Source organism: Anastrepha ludens, chromosome 2 (assembly GCF_028408465.1).
Source record: "Anastrepha ludens isolate Willacy chromosome 2, idAnaLude1.1, whole genome shotgun sequence".
Classification (NCBI taxonomy): domain Eukaryota; kingdom Metazoa; phylum Arthropoda; class Insecta; order Diptera; family Tephritidae; genus Anastrepha; species Anastrepha ludens.
In genome coordinates, this window is record NC_071498.1 from 16,027,331 (window position 1) to 16,049,066 (window position 21,736).

Below are 21,736 nucleotides of genomic sequence, written 5' to 3' on the forward strand. Positions count from 1 at the left end.
CTGCCTTAGCGCAGGCAATAAAGGCCGGAGTTGTTCTGGGAGTGCATCGGAGGTGAAATGAAGACGTTCTATGGCATGGCGTTATCACAAATTAAGTCAATATTCAATTGCCGCGTGATTTCCAATTTATCAGCGTGTAGTCAAAATCATATCTTGGATATCTTATCAGTCTCGCATTTAAAGCACTGAAGTACTTTTATAATGCACTTGGGTTCGATGTTAGAATTATCTTCTTTTTTTTTGGAGAGTGCTAAAATTTCCTTGCATCTGAGTGCACTTATCGTAAACAAACAAAACAATTGTCATACAAAGTATGGCACGAAAAGCTGCTACAAAAGCTGAACTCCATGCTGACAACACAATACTGCGAAGTGCTCTCGTCATTTCTTAATGATAAGTACTTTTGCGTAACGCGTCTCGTCTCTAAAAAATATAATTGCAGGTGTTCCACAGGGAAGCATTTAAGCATCTCCTCCACACTATCGAAAACGCAAACGAATAAGCTGCAAGAAGTTGTTAACCTTCCCAATGGAGAATAAAGCTAAACAAAACCAAGTCCGCACTTATAGTGTTTTTCCTAAAAAAAACCCTACTTACAAGTCAATCCTCATTCATGCGTCGATAATCCCATACTTTGACGAGATGGTTTATTGAGATATAGTGGATTGGCGGTTCATAATGTGCCTTCAGTGAAGCCTGACTGTCACTGAAAACTCCAATCTGTTTCCCGCTCCATCTCCTCTCGATTATCCATTCGGCTACTTTGAGGATGACAAAAGTTTTCGTTTGGAAAACAGTTGCCATTTCCCCCATAGCATAGTGATACTTATTACTATCGTTTAAGTACCATCCGACTCCAGACCTTATTTCGTTCTTGGACCCTGAATGCACTCTGGATAGCTCCATTGCGTGAGCATCAGCGTGACATCAAACTACGGGTATCAGATCGTCTTTAGGCGCCAGAAACAGTGAATACTGCTCAGAAAGCAACTTAAAGATTTCTCTGTGTCTCGAAGTTCCGTATTCGTGCCAGAAACCAGATGTCAGTTAAGTACTTACATAAATTATGAAAATTCACTACCAGTATGAAGACCGCTCACAATGTGGCGATTTGAATTAGCTCCCGGGATAATGTGTTAAAACCTCAAGACTTCTTTGGGTGTTTTGCCAACAACGCTAGACAAATTTTTGAACTGAAGTGCGAAATTTTACGTCCTCATAAAGAAGATGTCATCCAAAATTTGAAAAAAAAAAAAAAAACAAACAAAGCTTCAACTAATGTCACCAGCCAGAAGCCATTTAAGGAGCATTGAATTTCATAAACAACCTCCTTTTTTAATGTAATAAAAATATCAGCGCTTTTTATATAAACATTGCGTCTTCTTTTTTTTAAATTTCAGTATTGCGGCTCTTCATGAGACCCAGCCAGTTTTTTTTAATTTTTTATTTTTTTGGTAAATATTTATTCCATATTTGCCTTTGTTTGTATAAAAACTTGCTCAAAGTGGGATAAAAACTTTTAGCAAACGCCGTTTTTAATTGGCCAATAAATAATTTACACACCAACAGGCAAGCAGCAATAATTTCCCGACCTGTTTTCTTTTGTCCATTTTTTCTATTGTACTTTTTCCTAATATTCAATAAAGCAATTTTTATGTGCGCGTGCGGATTTACACTTTTTTCAAACAACAGTTCGAGTGCAAGTTACACTCTCCAGTACGCAGTAAAAGTAATAACAATCAAATTTCGCATGCGCTTCCCGGACCTTTTCACCTCTCCTCCTCTTGCTCTGAGTGCAATTATTTTCCGCAACATTTTCGGTGCTTATTGCGACGACAACATAAAATGCAACAATAAAAATGCAAATACTGTAGAAATATTGTTTATTTCGGCAGTGACGATTTCGTAAATAAAATAACAGTAATAATTGTAACAATGTGTAAAATCGTAAAAAATGCGTGAAATGTAATAAAAATTTAAATAACATGAAAAATGTATCCTGCTGCTGCTGCTGCTGGGCGAAGTAAACATTAACTTTACTCGTGGTTCCAGTCGTTTTTTTTTTAGTGTTGTTGCAGTTCGATACTTGCAATTTTTTGTGTATTTGAAATTTTTTTATTATATTTCTGCATTTCACATTATAAATGCAGCAGATCTATAAATGATTGATGAGCATTCTCACCGTTCCAATTCGTTGAGAACTATTCATTTATTTTTCAATTAATTTGTTTTTAGAATAAAATGTTTTCAGTAACCGCACAGAGATTTTCACATTTATTCTCAAACAAAATGCAGTGATGAAACTCACTTTATAATACAAATTAAGCAAAACTGCAGTAATGTCGAAGAAATGAGGGAAACAGCGAGACTTTGTAAGGTCCTTCATCTAGACCGCTCAGTAAGACTGGATTCCATTCGAAAACTTGATGGTTCATACACCATTTCCAAATCGGAGACGTTTAATGCTCTACTCGAAACCCATTTTTCCGGTAGTACAACTCTCTTTGAAGTAGACAGTGGCATGAACAGTAACGGTAGCAACGGTGGAACCTCTAGGTACAGCTGGTATGTTGCTAGTTGGATAGTGACAAAAGAATCGATAAGGTTTTCTTTGTCTTCCTTTGAGAACTTTACGTTTGAGAAGACGTCCACTTAGTAGAAATCAACACGCTTAACAATCTTGTTAGCAAGATTGAAGCCGGGCTGGAATGGGCGTGTTCGTGGACATTGAGGGGGCTTTTGATAATGCCACTTTCGGCTCGATATGTTCTTCTGCCGAACGACACGGAGTTAATCAAACCATTGTAAAATATATATTCCATGCTCTCTGAGAGGCTGTTAATCGCTGGTGACAGCAGTGACGAACTAATCACAGTCATGGAGAAGCAAGGATGTCCCGAAGGGGGTGTTCTTTCTCCGCTGCTGTGGTGCTTCGTCTACTAGCGGAGATGCCGGAACTCGGTTTTCATGTTCAAGCATATGCGAACGATGTCTGTGCGATAACATCGGATTAACCCTTAATGAACCTTTGCACGAAAGTGCAGAGGATTCTTCACAAAATTCATGACTGGTGCATGAGAAAAGGTCTTTCCGTTAATCCGAACAAAACAACCATAGTCTTGTTTACGAGAAAACGGAAATTGGATAGACTCAGTCTTCCAACACTGAAAGGTGTGACACTTGGTCTTTCCGATGAAGTTAAATATCTAGGAGTAATCTTGGATAAGAAGCTGACTTGGGAAGGAAATTTGATGTCAAGATTGCGTGAGCAATGGAGCAATCCAGAATGCATTCAGGGAGGTTTGACGGATATTTTCTTTACCGGTGGGTCCAAGAATGAAATAGGGTCTGGAGCCGAATGGTACTTAAACGATAGTAATAAGTATCACTATGATATGGGGGAAATGGCAACTGTTTTTCAATTAGAAGTTTTTCCCATCCTGAAAGTACCCGAATGGATAATCGAGAGGAGATGGAGTGGGAAACAGATTGGGGTTTTCAGTGACAGTCAGGCTGCACTGAAGGCCCTGGAGAACGCGAAGCCAACCTCAAATATTGTTGAAGAATGTAAGAAGAAATTTACAAGACAAAACAGTCTTGTACCTATATGGGTTCCAGGACACTCCGGTATTCAAGGAAACGGAATTGCCGATGAATTGGGCTAAAGATCCAGCGGCTACGCTGACTCTGAAAGTACTTGATGCGGTACCAGCTGGTGGCAGCAGAGGAAGAGGAAGGCCTCCTTTAAAGATCAGGTGGAGAGGGACTTAGCTTCACTTGGTGTGACTCCTGCGCTTTGTTAAACTCGGCCAAAATCGCGTAAGCGGTTATCGCGCTAATTAAAAGAAGGAGAGGCTGTTTATGCTTTAAAATACGTTAATAAAATAAAAAAAATTAAATAAAAATTAAAAATTAAAAAACAAAAAAAAAATTTAAAAAAAAATTAAAAAAAAAAAAAAAGATAGAAAAAAGTTAAAAAAAAAAATATTAAAAACAATGAAAAAACTATAAACGAATACAAAATAACTAAAAATAAATATAAAAATTTTAAAAATAAAAAGAAAAAAAATTGTTTAATTTAATAAACCAAAAAAAATTAAGAAAAATATAAAAACAATAAAAAATAACTAAAAATAAATAAAAAAAATTAAAAAAAAAACAAAACTAAAAAAATAAAAAAAAATATATTATTAAAACAAAAAATTATAAAAACAAAAAAAAAATATTACAATAAAAAAAATTTAAACTTTAAATATACAAATAAAATTTAAATAAATAAACAAAATTTAAATAAATAGACCAAATTTAAACATATAAAAAAATTTTAAAATATAAATAAAAAAAAAAAATTAAAATAAAAAAAAATAAAAAAATTAAAATAAAAAAATTAAAATAAAAAATGAAAATAAAAAAAAAATAAAAAATGAAAATAAAAAAAAAAATTATATTAAAATAAAAAAAAAATCGATTCCATAAATTATTTAAAATGGCACTTCCTTTGGGAAAAGTTTTTAATATTCTAGACCCCGTGTTTTCTTTTTCGGTTTTTTTTTTGTGTTCATCAATCAGTTTTCCCCCCTTCAACAGGACACACACACACACATGCTCGATATTTCATCTTCACTGATGCACTTTCTTTAATTATGCCCGTCGTTTCCAACACGGATGAAAACTTTGAAAATATTTCGCCCGTTACGAAAACCAAATTTTACGCGCTTGACCCACGAAGACAAAACACCTGACACAAGGCGCCATCCACCAGACATCACAACGCGTCCATACACACCTCCACTTATAGAGATGCCGCAGCTATCACTCGCTTTGTATGGTTGTAGTTTAATTGAAAGTAAATGAATAATGATCAGCCATTAAAGTTCGAGAACTGTTTGTATCTCTACGTCAAACTACACAAAAAAAAAAAATGAACGCCTTTAACAATTACTTGGGGCTCATCATGAAATGTTAACAAATTAATTTCGTAACTTAAATTGATATTTCAACGTAACTAATGATGTGAATGATTGGCATGAGCGCAAAAATGTGGCAGCTATAATTGGTGGGCGTAGTGCCGTAGATGCGTAGATGCGTAGAGGAGGTATAGGAAGGAGCATATCAGGCGAGATGATGAAGTGTAGAAACATTGACACATTGAATGATGTAGTTAAAAAGTTGGTGAAACATGAAAATATGAGCAAAGTTTTTACTGGATCGCCTGCGCGCACGCAGATATGGATACAATAAGGGCTGAAATATATACATACAGTCAGCGTTAACAGAAAGTGTACGCCACATAATGATAAGTTTTGACAATTTATTTTGTATTTGTATTGCAATTATTTTTTTATTATAAAGCAAAGTTTCGAACTTTGTATAAAATTTGTAAAAATTCGACAAATTTTCAGCAAAATTTCAAACTTTTTACTCAAAATTTTTAGAAAAAAATTCGGGTATGCAGTTTTATAGATCAATGAATTTTTGTATAAAAAAGTGCAAATTTGAAGTGATTCTAAAATCGCGTTAATTTTTCACAATTTTTTCTGCTGACGGTGTGGATGTTTTCTTTCATTCAAAAAAAATGTGGAGTAGGCGTTAAATGGAGAAAAAAGCACAACAACGCAATCAAAAAAAAAATCTAAAAAATTATTGTGATATTTGAACACTCTACGAAATTTGATGAGCTCTAAAATTGCATATTTCAGCTTTTTTCAGAAATTCTGGTTAAAAAGTTTGAAATTTTGATTAAAATTTGCCGAATTCTTACATATTTGGTTCCAAGTTTGAAATTTTGCTATATTTGGTTCTTGTTGTAGAATAAAATTAGTTTTTTTTTAGAATACAGCGCACGCTCGATAACGTGAACGCTCTAAAGCGTGAACAGACATTTTTGTGCATTGACTACTCTAAAACGTGAACAAACCCAAAAAGCTCTACAACATGAACAATAAACGTTACAATTATTTGAATGTAGTTTACATTGATCTCAAGTAATTCTGAAATTGGGGAATCCCCTAATTATAAAATAGGAATTTTATTCGTAATTGCATGTAAGGAGTAAAATATATCAGTCGCGGTTTTGGTTTTGCAAAGGGTGTTTCGTCTTATGTTTTCTGGTGAAAATGAGTTCTAAAAACAAAAGGCTAAAATTCTCGGTTTTTCAAAAAAAGGCTCAGCTGTCACGATTTTAGAAAAGAAATATAATGCTGCTAAATCAACAATTTTTAACATTAAAGCGAAAAGGCAAGTGATTTTAAAATGCGTAAACAACACGTATTGTGGACCTGGAAATAGAAAAACGCTGCGTTCTTCAGAGTTGCCGAAAATGGAGAGAGCTCTTTATCGTTGGTTTATCCGAATACAAGATTAAAACTGGCCAGTAAGTGCTCTAATGTTGAAAGAAAAGGCAATAACACTGCATGCAAAATTTAAAGAAAATGAAGCAAACTTCTTCGCTGGTGATGGATGGCTCCAAGGATTCAAGAAGTGGTACGGTATTTGTCTTCTTAAAATATTAGGCGAAAATCTGTTTTCGCAACCTCAGCTAGTGGATCCGTTTAAAGAAAAACTTACAGCTAAAATGGCCGAATTGGAGTTGTGCAACGATGAGTTATATAATGCTGATGAGAGAAAACTAGAGAAAACGTACGCGTCAAGTTTGGAGAAAAGAGCCCCAGGGGTAAAGTCCGAGAAGCAGCGATACACATTTTTATGCTGTTTAAACGCCACTGGATCCCACAAATTTAAGCTTTTGGTAATTGGAAAGACGAAGACTCTAAGAGCTCGAAATTCGCCTGGATGACGTCGGCTATTTTCAAGCAATGGTTTCGTGAGTCATTTGTTCCACATATTCCCTTTAAGTTTTGTCCGATTTTTAAGGTTAACTAGTTGTTTTTTAAGGTTACACCGTTTTTAAAGGAGAGAGCCTTACCAATTAAAGCTTTTCTCCTAATCGGCAACGCTCCTTCTCACCCAAATGAAGCTGAACTGACAACGGAGAATGGGCAAACTTCGGCAATATTTGTGCCACCACACGTTACTCCCCTCATTCAACCGATGGATCAGAATGCAATAAAAATCACTAAGTTGCATTACAAAAACAGCCTTCTAGCTTCAATAACAGCGACAAAGTCTGATTGCTCGAGTCGTTGAAAAAAATTAACTTAAAAACAGCTATACATCTTTTGGATGCGGCTTGGTTTCGTGTTGGTGAAGCAACATTAGCTAAGAGCTGGAACAGTATTTTAAATTTTGCGGTAAACAATGATGATCCCGAAGAATGTTCAGTTGGCGGTTTTAAAAGAAAAATGGGATGCTAAACTTCGCACCTTGATGAGCAAAATCGTCGATCTCCTTAATAGTTTAAGTCCTGAGGTTCGTTCGTGTTCGCAGATATGCTCAAAGATATGTATGTGGATTATTGAAAAAACTTTTTTTTATTAAAAATTTGACATTGAATTCACGTTACCAGTCATTCATGAATGGAACAAAGATATCGAGGGGGGTAATGCAGATGACGATCACCAACAAGAGGACGAATCCGATGATGACAGCGTATCAGAGCAAGTGGAGAAAATTAAGCCGACGGAAGCAGTTGAAATTTTCAACAAGGCGTTAATATGGGCTGGTTATGAAGACGTCGATCAAAATGATATGAGTGTGCTAAGACGGTTAAGGGAGAAAGCTGTGCTTCAAGTTTTAAGAAAACAGAAGATACAAAAAAGGATGCCTCATTTTTTTAAATAAAACTATCGTATGACCCAATTTTCAATTAATATGTAACGAAAACAAGAATAAAATGTGAATTTAAATGTGACAAAATATATTTACTTAGTCTTTTTGGGTATACCAAAACGTGAACACTTTTGTTAACGTGAACTGCCTTGGTCAAAACTTGTATGGTAAACACTTTTTTTGGCATTGACTGTAAGCATGCCACAACCGATGCTCAAGGGCAATGAGTTGGAAAGTGCGTTTCACGTTTCATATTGAGAAAAAATATAAACGGAAGTGATGCCAAAAAATAAAAAATCTGCACAAATATATAATACATACATACACGTTTAACATTTACTTTAACTTTACCAAACTGATCAATAAGTCACAAGCACTGCTAGGAATTAAAAGTCCCAACCTATTTCACCACATCAACTAGTTTCTAAATTTAGGCAACTACAAAAAAAAAATATTTTTTGTATAATTGCAAAGTATTATCGCACTCTCAGCGCCAATTAGTAAATTGGGTCATTATCGAATTTCAAAATGCTTGCTTGAATCCAGCCAAATTAGTACCATCAATTCGCATTTGTTGCGTTCAATAACCCCTAGAGGTAAATTAAAACAGAATTGTTTCCAAAATGAAACAGTTTTATTTTCACGCGCGAACAGCCATGAATAGTACACACAAAAAAACAACAATACTAAAAAACATGTTCACTTTATCAAATGACCTCTTTATCAAACTCCCGCTGTCAAATTACCACCAACTGGTTTTTTTTTTTTTTTTTTTTTTTTTTTTTTTTTTTTTTTTATGACATACAAACTCATTCAATGGCTCAAAGGGGCTAAATGACTATGTGACTGAATGACTAAATGACTAAATGACAGACTGGAACACTGAAATTTACGGAAATGTTTAGTCCCTTGTGCATTTATCAGCGCAAAAATAAAATAAAAAAGAGAAAAAATTACAATAAACACATCAATACGAGTATCAAAGCAAAAAAAAAAAAAACAAAAAAAAATGCAAACGAGTCCATGTGTTATTCCCCTAACGATGAGCACACAAATGGCTAAACAACTGACAAATTTTATCGCAAAAATCACACTTGAATGGGAAAAATAAAATGTTTAGTGTTGAAATGTGAATTTAATGCTTGCATGGAAGCGGCAACAAAAAACGGCTGCAAACTACAACAGCAAATTAAAAATAATACAAATAAACAGTGAAAATAATTTAATTACCCTACTGGCAAAGCAAAGCTGGCGGTATTAACCAACAGAATATTAGGTGAAGAGAAAAGTGCTGAATTTTTGCTGCTAAATAACTTTACTACGCCATCTTCCGCGATGTGCACATGACATTAGGTCACACCAAACGGGGAATTAAAGGTGATATTTCGCTTCAAAAAAGTACTTTCACATTTTGTGTTTTGGTGAAACCGATTGTGGTTTACAACATTCCAAAATGGTGTTAAAAAATTCAAATTTTTATACATTTTTCAGTACTACCACGACTAAGGTGAAAAATTGAAGCAAGCGGCCCACGAAAAGTATGCGGTTATGGATTAAAATATATAGATATTAACGAATGTAATGGCAAAATAGTGGCTCCAATGATTCGATTCTTATAATAGCGGCGTCGAAGATGTGACACGCTTTGTCAAGCCAATTGTTGAAAATGTTCATAAGCTTATCGGATGGGTAAGCTGCTATCTCTTGCACTGGAATTGAAGATTAATCAGAACCCATTGTATGAGGAACCATTTCTATAAAGATATGTTAATTTCGCCATCGAAGTAAAGCGAAGAAATGTTAAGAACTTTTTTCTGAGCCCATTATATTGTTAATGTATGTATAATAGGCATATTTAGATTAATGTTTGTTCGACTTGAAATTCGAGTGCTCAAAACCTTGTATTAATATGTAAGTTTATTTGAAGGAAGCTCATTATAGTAGATACAGCTGATTACTATTTGAAAGTTTTGTCAAACATTTCCCGAAGAAAATTTTACGTTTAGAATGCTAATATAATTACTTGCATATTTTCCAGTGTCTTCATTTGAGCCAGAATTGTTTGCAAAGAGTTAGCTTTTTTGATATGGGGAAAACTTTCAACTCAGTCAGGGAAAAAAATTATCAGAAATCAACGAGCAAATTTGAGGAACCCCAAACTCGCACTTTATTACACTAAAATTGAATGAGCTATAAAACTGCGTAGCCATATTATTTTTAACTCTCCGCTGGGCACCCAGGTCTGGCCAAAATTTTGGAATGATGAATGAACAAATTTTACATAACATAAACACAACATAATAAACATAATCAATCAGTTAAAGTACGAAACATACATTTTACTGGCTGGGTTTGAATAGACTGCGAAGTAATATTTCAAAACTCATGCCCTCGATAGTATGGATAGTATGGATTGGAAAGCATACAGGGTGCGCCATCTTCTATGTCGGTATGAAAACATTGAATAACTTTGAAAAAAATAAAATTAATTTGTATAAGTGAGGTATTTTTATTTGGTTTGGGTATTTACAATTTATTAACACTATTTTTTGAATACAATATCAATCAAATGGCCACCTTTATTAGCAATCACAAACTGCGATCTTTTCTCTGCGTTTCTCATCACCTTGTCAAGCATTTCGGGTTTTATAACGTCGATTACGGCACGAATGTTTGCCTTAAGGCCGGCGGACCAATTAGATGTCCTAAATTCAGTAGTTTTCGCGAAGCGTTGTACGATGAGAAAAAAACCAATTAGCCAAATGAAGTTTTGGGGATAGTTTAATATATATTTGAACTAAAAAAAAATTTTTGTACAATCTCCAACAATATATTGTAAGCCGAGTTATCAATAGATTCCCAGAGCGCCTGTATCCAACTTTTGTACAAGATACAACTTGCAATTTTCATCTGAAAACAAAAAAAAAAAAAGATTATTAATTTTGATGTAATTATCTTCGATGTGAACTAAAAAAAACATCCAAAAACTTTTTTTAAGCGACTTTTTTACCCAGTTGAAGAATTTTACGTGTTTCTCCCAATTTTCTTAGTTCACATCGAAGATAATTACATCAAAATTAATAATCTTTTTTTTTTTTGTTTTCAGATGAAAATTGCAAGTTGTATCTTGTACAAAAGTCGGATACAGGCGCTCTGGGAATCTATTGATAACTCGGCTTACAATATATTGTTGGAGATTGTACAAATTTTTTTTGTTAGTTCAAATATATATTAAACTATCCCCAAAACTTCATTTGGCTAATTGTTTTTTTTTCTCATCCTACAACGCTTCGCGAAAACTACTGAATTTAGGACATCAAATTGGCCCGCCGGCCTTAAGCTGGTCAGTAGACTGCGGCTTGTTGGCGTAAACCTTACTTTTCAGATAACCCCACAAAAAGAAGGCCGGGAGGGCTAAGTCAGGTGATCTGGGGGGCCGGTGTCGATGTCACCTCTTTTTGGCACTAGATGTCCGGGGAGTTTTCGTTGCCGAAATTCAATTGTTGCGTTCGCAGTGTGGCATGGCGCATCGTCTTGTTGAAACCAGTAACCGTCTAAACCTTTCTCATACATTTGCGGGCAGACATAAAGAGCCAACATCCATCGATATCGGTTTCAATCGACCGTTTTGTTTTCTCGGTAAAAATATGGCCCAATGATGGTTTTGGCGCAGATGCCGGCCCAAACAGTCACTTTCCGGTCATACAATGGCGTTTCATGGATCTCTTGTGAATTCTCAGTTCCCCAAATGCGGCAATTTTGTTTATTCACGCTGCCAGAGAGGTTACTATGTGGCTCATCAATCATTAGAATTTTCTTCCAAAAATTGGGTTCAGTGTCAACCATTCGAGCGACTATTTGGCCGTATTCCAAGCGACGTGAATGGTCTGTCGGCAATATTATTTGTGAAAATTGCACTTTATACGGAAATAAATTTAAATCATCATTTAAAATGCGCCTCCGAGTGGTTTCACTAACGCCAAAATGCTGAACGTGACGTCGATACAACACTGTTGGCTCCTGGGCAACGCTCTCCCTCACTGCTTCAACAAGGTCATTGGAACGTCTAGGTAGTTGATGAACGCCATATTCATGATCTCTTACTGACCCGTGCTCAAAAAAATTCGACACCAAACGACGAATAGTATTGTCAGACGGTGCCTGTTCGCCGCTATACTTTTTGCGATATGAGCGTTGAATTAGAACAATAGAACGACTATTTTCGATGCATAGCGTCACTATTTCAGCGCACTGTTTCGGTGTAAAGCGATCCATGGTTGAAATTGTACTGAATTGACATATCGAAAACACGTATGTTGAAGTCGATCGGTTGGTAAATGACAAAGTTATTCAGCGTTTACATACCGACATAAAAGATGTCACACCCTGTAGTATGGATACCTTTCTACATAGTTTGCAGGAACAAAACAAAATATTAAAAAATTATGTGAAAAAGAATGGAAAGATTATGAAAAAATAAAGAAAAAATTAAAAAAAAAGATAAAAAATATTAAAAATAAAATAAAAAATATTAAAACTAAAATAAAAAATATTAGATAAAAATAAAAAACCATAAGAATATTAAAAAAGTAAAATAAAAAATGGAATACAAAATACAAAAATAGAGTATAAAATAAAAAAAATTTCAACAAAAAATAAAAACAAAAAAAGTAGAATAAAAAAAATTGAATAAAAAAAATTAAATTAAATTTCTCAATTTTTCAATCTTTTCTCTTGGCAGTTTGCAGAAACAAAGAGTCTGAAGCCACATATATTAGAAAAAAAAAAATATTAAAAAAGAATATGAAAAAAAAATATTAAAAATAAAATATAAAATAAAATATTATTAAAAAAAGTTAATTCGCCCTTTACAGGGCCGTTAGAGAGTTAGAAAGGTTGAATTTGCATATGGGCATTTCCACAGAAATGTCAACCGAAGCCAAAAAATTCAAAGTCTATAAAATTATGTTGTTTTAACATATTTTTATAGGGAATATATCAAATGTAACTAAAGTAAACAAATTTTACATTTGTACATACCACATTTTGAAATTTTCGAATGCAAAGTCGAACCAGTGCAAAAGTTCCGTTTTAAAGATTTCTGTTGCATGTTTTGTTTTGATTAATGATCTTGATGAGATATATTATGCCGTGACATTTGCTTTTTTAAATCTCGGTTTATATGTAAAGAATGTAAGAAAAATGTAAAAGGAACGATGCGATTGCCAATTACGGTAATTTTTTTCTTTGATTTACGGTATAACTCGATGTCGCGTGCGACATTGAAAAAGAACATTTGTTGTCAGTGAGTCGAAGGTATTTGTACAATTTGCATCAAATATTAGTAGCAAATAGATATTTTTATTGCTAATTAAATAAACCAAACTTTGCTGGAAAATAAAGTTTGTAGCATGCGACATCGTAAGTGTAAAATGTACAGATTCAAAATAAATTTTCGTTCGAAAATATCTTTATTATATTAGTATATGTAAATACAAAATATAAAATTTTTGGATGTAGATGAGTAAAAACGGCGGCGAGAAAAATAAGGCGAACTGTAAACGGTGGAGAGAAAGGTTAAAGGATGATGATTTTGCCGAGAATTATAGGTTGACGTACCAAAACGAAATACAAAGTGCTCATTTCAGCTACCGCCAGGTAACAATTTTTACTTGCGTAGCTTGGTTCACTGGTGCTTCTCAGTCGTTTGCAGTTATAAGCGATAAACTTACGCATAATAAACACGACGTATTTGTTTTTGTTTTAAAGCTTTTAATCGAAATTAAAAAGAATTATGGGCATTTTTCAAAAATTTTAATATTTTCTGATGGAAGCTGCGCTCAATTTAAAAATAAATACATTTTGACAAGCTTGAATGACATTATTAAACAAATTGGATGTATATATATGGAATGGAATTTTTTTGCTAGTTCTCACGGAAAGGGAGCCGTTGATGGAGTTGGAGCCGTCATTAAAAGAAAAGTTTGGCAAATAACAAAATCTAAAAACGTTGTTTTACCAGATGCACTATCGTTTTATCAATGTGCACAAAACAACACAAATGGAATTAAAATGTATTTTATGCCATCTGCTCAAATTGAAAATTTGTCTCTTCATTATAGGTTGGACGAAAAATGGAAGGAAGTGAAAAATATTCCAGGTATATTCCAGTTGCATTCGTTTTGTTGCGATGGTCAACAGTTAGAAGCAGCTAGGACTGCATATTCCACTAAAAGAACTTTATTTGACAATAGTAATACTATTCTCAGTTAAGATAGTTTCCGTTCTTTGTTTTTACATAGTATATAAGATTAATATACTTATTTTTGTTTTTCTTTATTGAAGATATTTTGTTAAGTTTATAATTTTGGTTGTGAAAATAAATATATTGAATATATTAAAAATCATTTATAATCATCTTTTTCATGTCTAATTACATAAAAAGTAAAAAAATAAACATAAAAAGTATGATGGACATGTCGCGTGCGACAGTGATTAAAATTAAATAAAAAATAAACTACTTAATATTTTTGAATAAAACAAAAAGCATTATTAAGATACATAAATGCATAACATTTACAAATTAGTCGCATTAATATATTTCTTCAGGTTTCGCTGAAAAGAGTGTTTGAGTTTTTTGCTTTGAAAGCGACTTCTGTTTTTGTCGCGTGCGAATGGCTTGGTTTTTTGTAATTATCTTGAAAACGAACAATTTCCTAAAATCAACCTTAGCACCAATCATAGTGCTCATCAAGTGCTATAGCTTTCGCCTTTTGTCAAAATAAAATAATGTTTTGGTATATGTTTTTTTTCACTTTGAATGCGTACGAATGTCGCATTCGACATTGGAGAAATGCCCATATCTAAAAGTCTCCAATTCAAAATAGAATAACTTTTTTTTATATTAATCGTAAAAATATTGTAAAAAAAGGACCTTAAAGCTAAAGAGTAGTACTTTGCTATGCCGTTGTGGAAAATTAAAAAAAAACTTTACCTTGCTCAAAAAAAAATAAAAAAAATGGCCAAAATCTGCATTTTTTGACTATTTAACCTCAAATTGCCAAAAATCCTGACGTGCTGGAGCATTTTCAAGGTCATATTCGTTTTCAACATAAAAAACCCTTCAGGAAACACCCATAGCGGTTTTAGAAGCTGTGAAAAAGCGAGATTTTGCAGGCCTGTGTAATTTTTAGTTCCCCTTGGGCTACGAATTCACAACCAATGCAATGTAGCCGTAGCCTTAGTCTGCACAGTTGGTAGCTGTAAAACTTCCGCACTGATAACTTAAAAAACAACTCAACAGCAATTACAAATATATTCGGTAGAAGTCAATATTTATAAACATATAAAAGTATCTTATTACAATGAATGCATTGCAAAAACGGCGACCACCGCAGTTACACTTAAAAACATTGTCAGACGGGCAATTGCACTCACGTCATTTTCGCCATTCGCTCGTATCAATTTCGTTTACCATAATTTAGATCTACTCAAGAGCCACTTCACCTACGCCACTTCTCAATTCCATGCAAGTTCTGCAACTAAAAGATACGAATCGAAATTGCGGGGATTTTTTCGCAGGTAATGAAATATGTATTTAGAGAAATTCAATTAATTCAATAAGTACAACGACTCGTGAGCGTACTCAGGAATGCACAACAATAACACTTGTCTGCTTGGATCTTTTGCTCTTTTTTTTGTTTATTGTTCCTTTTTTTTTTTTTTGAATATCAAAATGCGTCGCTTTTCGTTTGCGGAAAATATTTTCAAGCATAAAGGTTTTATGTTAAGACTTTCTTGCTGCTATGAACTGTTGCTATATTTCCTACTTTTATGCTCAACGCAAACTTGGTTATACAGCATTAAGAAATGACTGCAACATATTTTTAAGCGATTTTTTTTTTGTACTTGAAGATGCATTGTAATTTATTCTGATGGCCAAAAACATCTGAAAAAATTCAAACAATTCGACATCGTAAAGCTTAAGACGTCCCTGCTTCAGTCATCTGCCTCACTTAGCTGAGCAGCTCATTCATGATGTTGTTTACGGCAGATCGCGACCATTAATAAATTTTTACATATGGATATATACATATACATACGTACATATATCCATTCATGCGTACGCCGTTATTCATGAATCGTCTGAGCGCCGCTTTGGGTGACAGCTCAAGTTCGAGAGCGCTGATGTCAGAAACTGCCAAACTGGCGCGGCCTACGGAGGTGCAAATACTGAATCGCGCTCAATTATAACAAGAACAAAAATTAAAAATAAATAAAAACGCAGTTTGTATAAAAGCGGAACGAATAAGACTGTTATAAGAAACATAAACATTGTTTTAAGTAAAATTGTTTAGCCAAAGGCAGAGCGAAAAGCATAATTTAGTTGCCGTTGTTGTTTTTTTTTTGTTTTTTATGTGTAAGTGCATGTCTTCCGAAAAATACCAGCTTATCCGCAATTTTATCAAGTTCTCAAGTGTTGATGTGCTTCTATTGGCGTTTGGCGATATTAGCGATAATGTCGATGCAAACTGAAACAGGTGGGCATTTTAGCAGCTAAAAACTATAAATACATTTATAATTGGCTGCACTCTGGACGAGTTCTAAGCGAAAGTGTTTAACTATTTTATTTTATAAAAAAGTGATTATTCCATCATTAAAAGTGAAGTAAAATAAATAAAAAAAACAGGTGATACTTAAAAAAATTTTATAAAAGTTTAGTTTTCATTATGTATGGAAATATATGGTGCATACATTGGCTTCCAAAGTGTTCATAAAAAGTGGCTTTTGGGTATGAGTGATTCAAAAAGAAATTAAAATTAAAATTCTGATGTTCGTTAATTGCCGCTAATTTTGAGAAATTTATTTGTAATCGACTGAAGTTAAAAAATTACTTTAACATTTTAATGAAAATCTATGTATATCAAGCATTCCATTAACTGATTTTTTGTCTGCATTGCAAGTAATCACAACGGAAGAAATAAATATATTATATGATTAAAAAAATGTTTTTCTAGCGTAAAAGATGGACGGATGGATTTAAAAAAAGAGTCAAATTATTTTATTTTTTTTTGTATTGAAAAAAAGGACAACAATTATAGATTTCGAAGCTCGTATGCATTCATACACGCTTTTAAAATTATTAATGACAGATATTCATTTGTATGTGGTTTTTATTTCTTAGAATAATATAACCAATATAAATAATAATTCAAGGATATTTTAAAACTTAGAAATAGATTCGAAACAAGAGGAACTTATTTGATTGAGGAACTATTGATTTTATTAAAAAATGGTATTTAAATTAACAAAATTTAATTAATAACACTGTGTCCACCTTGAATGTCAATGGCTTCTGGTATTCGACTTGCCATAGAATTGATAATCCTACGGCAAGTTTCTGTGGGAGTGGAACTAGGGTACTTTGATTTTTTGCCATAAGTCCTTCATAATTTTTGCTGTTTTCTTGACGATTCGCTTCATTAGATCTCCCCAAAGGAGTTCAATGGGGTTCAGGTCGAGTAACTGACTTGGCCAATCCGTAACTTTAACATTATTTTGTTGGGTCATTATCTTTCATGAAAACCCACCGAAGTGCCATATTCTCCTCAGCCTATGGTAGCATTACCTCTTGAGTATACTCTTGTAAATACAGGGTCCGGCACTCGAAGTGTTACCAATTAAAAAGGCCGTGAATTTAGTTTGGAAAATTACCTTTAATCAATTCAAAGTAAAAAATATGTGAAAATAATACAAAATTAAGAATAAATTTATTTTTGCTCGATACTACCACCTTTTGCCTTCACTATGGCCTTGAGACGGTCCAGAAACGAATCCACGAATCGCAAGCTGCCCGAATGTGACTTGCAGGTATTTTGGTCCACTCGCGGACAATGGCTTTTTCAGCGCCTCGAGACTGGGGAATCTTTTATCTCAGCCCTTGCTCTCCAAAATGGCCCAAAGAGAATAATCCATTGGACTCGAGTCTGGTGAATTTGTGAGCCATTGTGTGGACGTTATGAAGGTCGGAACGTTGTTTTTTAGCCAAACGTCCATGGTCTGCCACCGAATTGTTGGTCTGCCCACAGCTTCAAAGCAATCTCTGGAATACTTTCCTGATAATATTTCGTATTTACCTTGACGCCAGGCTAGATGAAAGCGATTGGAGAGCGCCCATCTGCGGTTAAAGCGGCCCAAACCATTACTTGTGCTGCCGGCGTGTGCTGCCTCCTGGTGGCCAATCGATGACTCAAATTCTCGTATGTATGGTCGTTCAAATAAACCGTATCGTTTTCGGAGTTTAAGAACTGCTAAATTTGAAAAACGCAATGCTCGGAAATTGACCGGTTTCGGCCAAGCGAAGCAACTCCTTCGCTCTCTCAAGTCTAACTTGTTGCTGCTTTAGTGTGAGATCATGCACCTTTTGGATCTTGTACGGCTTGACTTTGGGATCATTTTTCAGAATGCGGTGGATACTTTGGTCAGATATTTTTAGTTTTTTCGCAATTTGATTGGCTCTTCGTCGGGGTTTTCACTCAAGTCGCTTCTTCACTTTTTGAACCATTTCACGTGACGTTGCAGTCTTTTGATGACCACCTCCATAACGTTTCGCTGTGCTACCAGTATAATTGTAACAAGTAATGGTGCGATAAAAAAAAAACTTCATTTACTTTAAGATGCTCGAGCTCACGTTGTGATTTTCCAGCCAAATATAATGCAATCGAACTATTACGTTTGAAATCCATTACTGATTTTCTTTTTTCGCGTTTACTCTAGGCAAAAAGTTTCCGCGCGCTTGTAAACTATACTCTGGACTATCATTTATCCAACTAACAAACAGCTGCGCGAGCGGTCTGAAGTTGGTTACACTTCGAGTGCCGGACCCTGTATAACCTCGATTAGTGCCATTAGTGCCATTGCTCTGACTTTGCATGCACTTTCCAAACGACCCTGGTATATAATATTGGATGTGTTTTCATTTCTTCGCTTCTCTTCTATTTCTGAGATGGGAAGAATGTGAAATTTGCTATGGAAAGTTCATCTTCAACGTTGCTGAAGTTGACCTGGACTTGAACTTTCACTCCAAAATGTCGTAGATTTTCGGGAAGTTATTGCTTTTTGGTAACGGGTTTTTTCCCCGCATATAAAATTTCGACCATGCACTTGTACGGAAGAAAACATCTCACAGAAAATGGTCAAAAAACTTTCAATTGGGTGAATTTGGTGGCCTAATTGCCACAGAAATTAGAAATTGCATGAAATTAGTTTTATTATTATTTGGCTATGTGGCATGTGGGAAGACCTTCTTGAAACCACTTATCGGACAAACATGCAAAAATGTATAAGCACTGCTTTATGCTATTGTAAAAACAACAACTCTTATTTTTCAATCAACTTTCTTAGGATGAAAGACAGAAGATTCATCCTTTTCATGGCGGATTTTAATCATTTTTATACGGCTCTCCATCGATAGTGAGCTCATTTCAGTGCGTGTTCAGTAAAGTGACTACAAAATGCTTTTAACGATGCTGGGCCTTTTCTTTCATACATTCGATAAATTCCAGCATGGACTTTGTATGGAAGAAAAGCGTGAAACCTCAGCTTTTGTCGTTCACTATGTCGCCCCTCCTCCTGTTTTTGCTGCTGTGCGTCGTGATGTTGGATTAAATAAATACGCTTAATTAGAAAAACCGATATCATCGTACAGACCCTCAAGATAAGCGAATAAAAGCAAAAAAAATCGAAATTTTTTAGTATTTTTAATCAACTAATTTCCATTTAATTACTTAACTTAATTGCAAAGTGCATGAGAAATTAAATTTAAAAAAAGTCCATTTGTTTTAAATCAACAAATCCGTTTGTTGTTGTTATTATTGTTTTACAAAAAGCTGTTGCAAATTGATTACTGTTTTTATGCGCGAAATTTACCTTTTAAAATGTTTCAGAATTTGTATCTTAACTCTAATCTATGTAAATGAAATGTCCAGTTTCAACGCATAAAAAATATCAAATTTTTTCTCTTAAATGGTTTTTCTATCCTCTACGAATATGTGGAGAAAAACGCTCAATTTTTTTGCCGTACACCCACATAGTGTTGAGTTCATAAGGTTTTAATTAATTTTGACATTCAATTTTAGCATGAAACAATTGCCCCAATTCAGCATAAAAAATGTGATAAGTGATATTAGGAGCGCAACAATTTATTGAAACGGAAATTCAAATGCGATTGGTATAAATTTAAATCTGTTTGCGGGTTAAATATTTCTCATTTTTTTATTCAGTGCTTCCCTACCCAACTAAAATGGCAGTTTGCGTAAATTCTCTACCTCGGTTCGCCGCAAATCAGCTTATTATATGAGTGTGCATACCTACAGTGTCGGACGAATCATTTGCAGCTGACGCAAAGACTTCAAATTTTTTTTCTGACAAAGTCATTTCTTCTTTGAAAATGTTTTTAATTTTTATTTTGGAAACTAGCGCATATATGCAACGTATTTTAAAATGTTAATGGCATCTATTTTTGTAGATGGTTATATTCGAAAAAAAGTTGAAAATAAATGGCAATCCTGCGCGACAAAATAATGGACACTTTGTTTGCTCTACTATGCAACGGTAAAAACATTCAATCCCTCGTTTCGTTTTCTAACTGTATTGCGTTTAATTAGGTCGGGACATTGGCGGCATTATTTGTGCGGAAGAATTTGTTGTCGCAACGCGCTTTATTTAAGAAATTTTTGGTAAAGTAAAACCGAATTCGGTGTTATTGACGATGATTATAATGGAATTTCTCAATAAATCATTTCTAAAAATATGATTATACATAAGTCGTCAATTTCACGATTTATTTCAAAATTTATAAAAACAAAACTGCTGCAATAGTACAGCGTGGCGGCCGGCCAACAAAATTGATTAAAAATCTGATGCTGGGATTGTAAGAAAAATAACGAAATTTCCGCATAAAAGTGCTCCAAAGTTGGTAAAAGAGTTCCAGTTACGAATCTGTTCAAGAATTGTCGCTCGTCGCCTGATCAAAGCAGATTTGCGTAGTCACCGCCCCACAAAAAAATCCGCTGATTAGTAAACAGAACCAGCAAAGACGTTTGCAGTTCGGTGGCCTGTAAGCAAGTCCCTTTCAGTGGCGAGTTCAAATTTAATTTGATAGAAAGTGATGGCCCACGAAGTTTCCGTCGTCCACGAAGCAAGGGTCCTCATGATTTTTGAAGGCAGTAAAACATAGTGGCTATTTTTGGTTTGGGGATGATTTTCCCCTTCCGGTTTGGAGCCGCTTCATCGTATTAATGGTATAATGGATCAGTATGTTTACAGAGACTGTCACATGCAGAGTGGGGAATGCCACTAAAGTGGGTCTTCCAAGAGAACAATGACTGGAGGCATACGGCAAAGGTCCTTAAATCGCCATAAGAATAAAGTGGACGTAATGGGGTGTCTCACACAAACCCAGACCTTAACCGAATGCAAAACTTATGAGAAATTATAAAAAACAGAGTTGATCTTAATAATGAGTCAAATGCTGGACAATGTTTCCAAAAAGTCCTTGAAGAGTGAGAAATATATGCCAGACCATCGTCGACAATTTGTTAGCGTCAATGCTGAGGCGGTGCATGTCAATTATTGAGAGCCACAGATTTGCCACGAAATATTTATGTAGTTTTTCTTTCACTTTATTAAAAATAATGCACTGCTTTCTTTAAGTTGCAATTGTTTTGTCTCATTGAATTTACAGTGGTTCATAAAAAAACTGGGACATTCAAGTGATGTGATTTTAAAACAAAAAATATATATTAAAATGCAAATCTTTTGCGTTTATAGGTCACATTTATTTTCGTTTTTCAAAACTACAAAAAACATACACAAACTTGAACTCATTCTTATGATACATAGAAAATACAAACATAAAAACTTAGTAAAATGCATGACAAAAACGAAATCGGACATATATATAAAGTTGAGTTAGACAAATAATATTTAGGAAAAAACAATATAATTA

General features: G+C 34.3%; 1 protein-coding gene across 3 annotated transcripts in view; it reads left to right on the forward strand.

Annotated features, from left to right (window-relative positions):
- LOC128863450 (peptidoglycan-recognition protein LB) overlaps positions 1-21,736 on the forward strand; it is a 63,953-nt gene that overhangs the window by 30,833 nt on the left and 11,384 nt on the right. Inside the window, exon 1 of one of the 3 annotated variants that reach the window (XM_054102621.1) lies at positions 14,648-15,309. The exons of 1 other annotated variant lie outside the window; for it this stretch is intronic. In XM_054102621.1, coding sequence (XP_053958596.1) covers positions 15,255-15,309 — 55 coding nt within the window. In that variant the 5' untranslated portion in view covers positions 14,648-15,254. Of the gene's footprint in view, positions 1-14,647; positions 15,310-15,871; positions 16,269-21,736 lie in introns of those variants that run through there. One more of the 3 variants, XM_054102614.1, reaches the window with a different exon arrangement.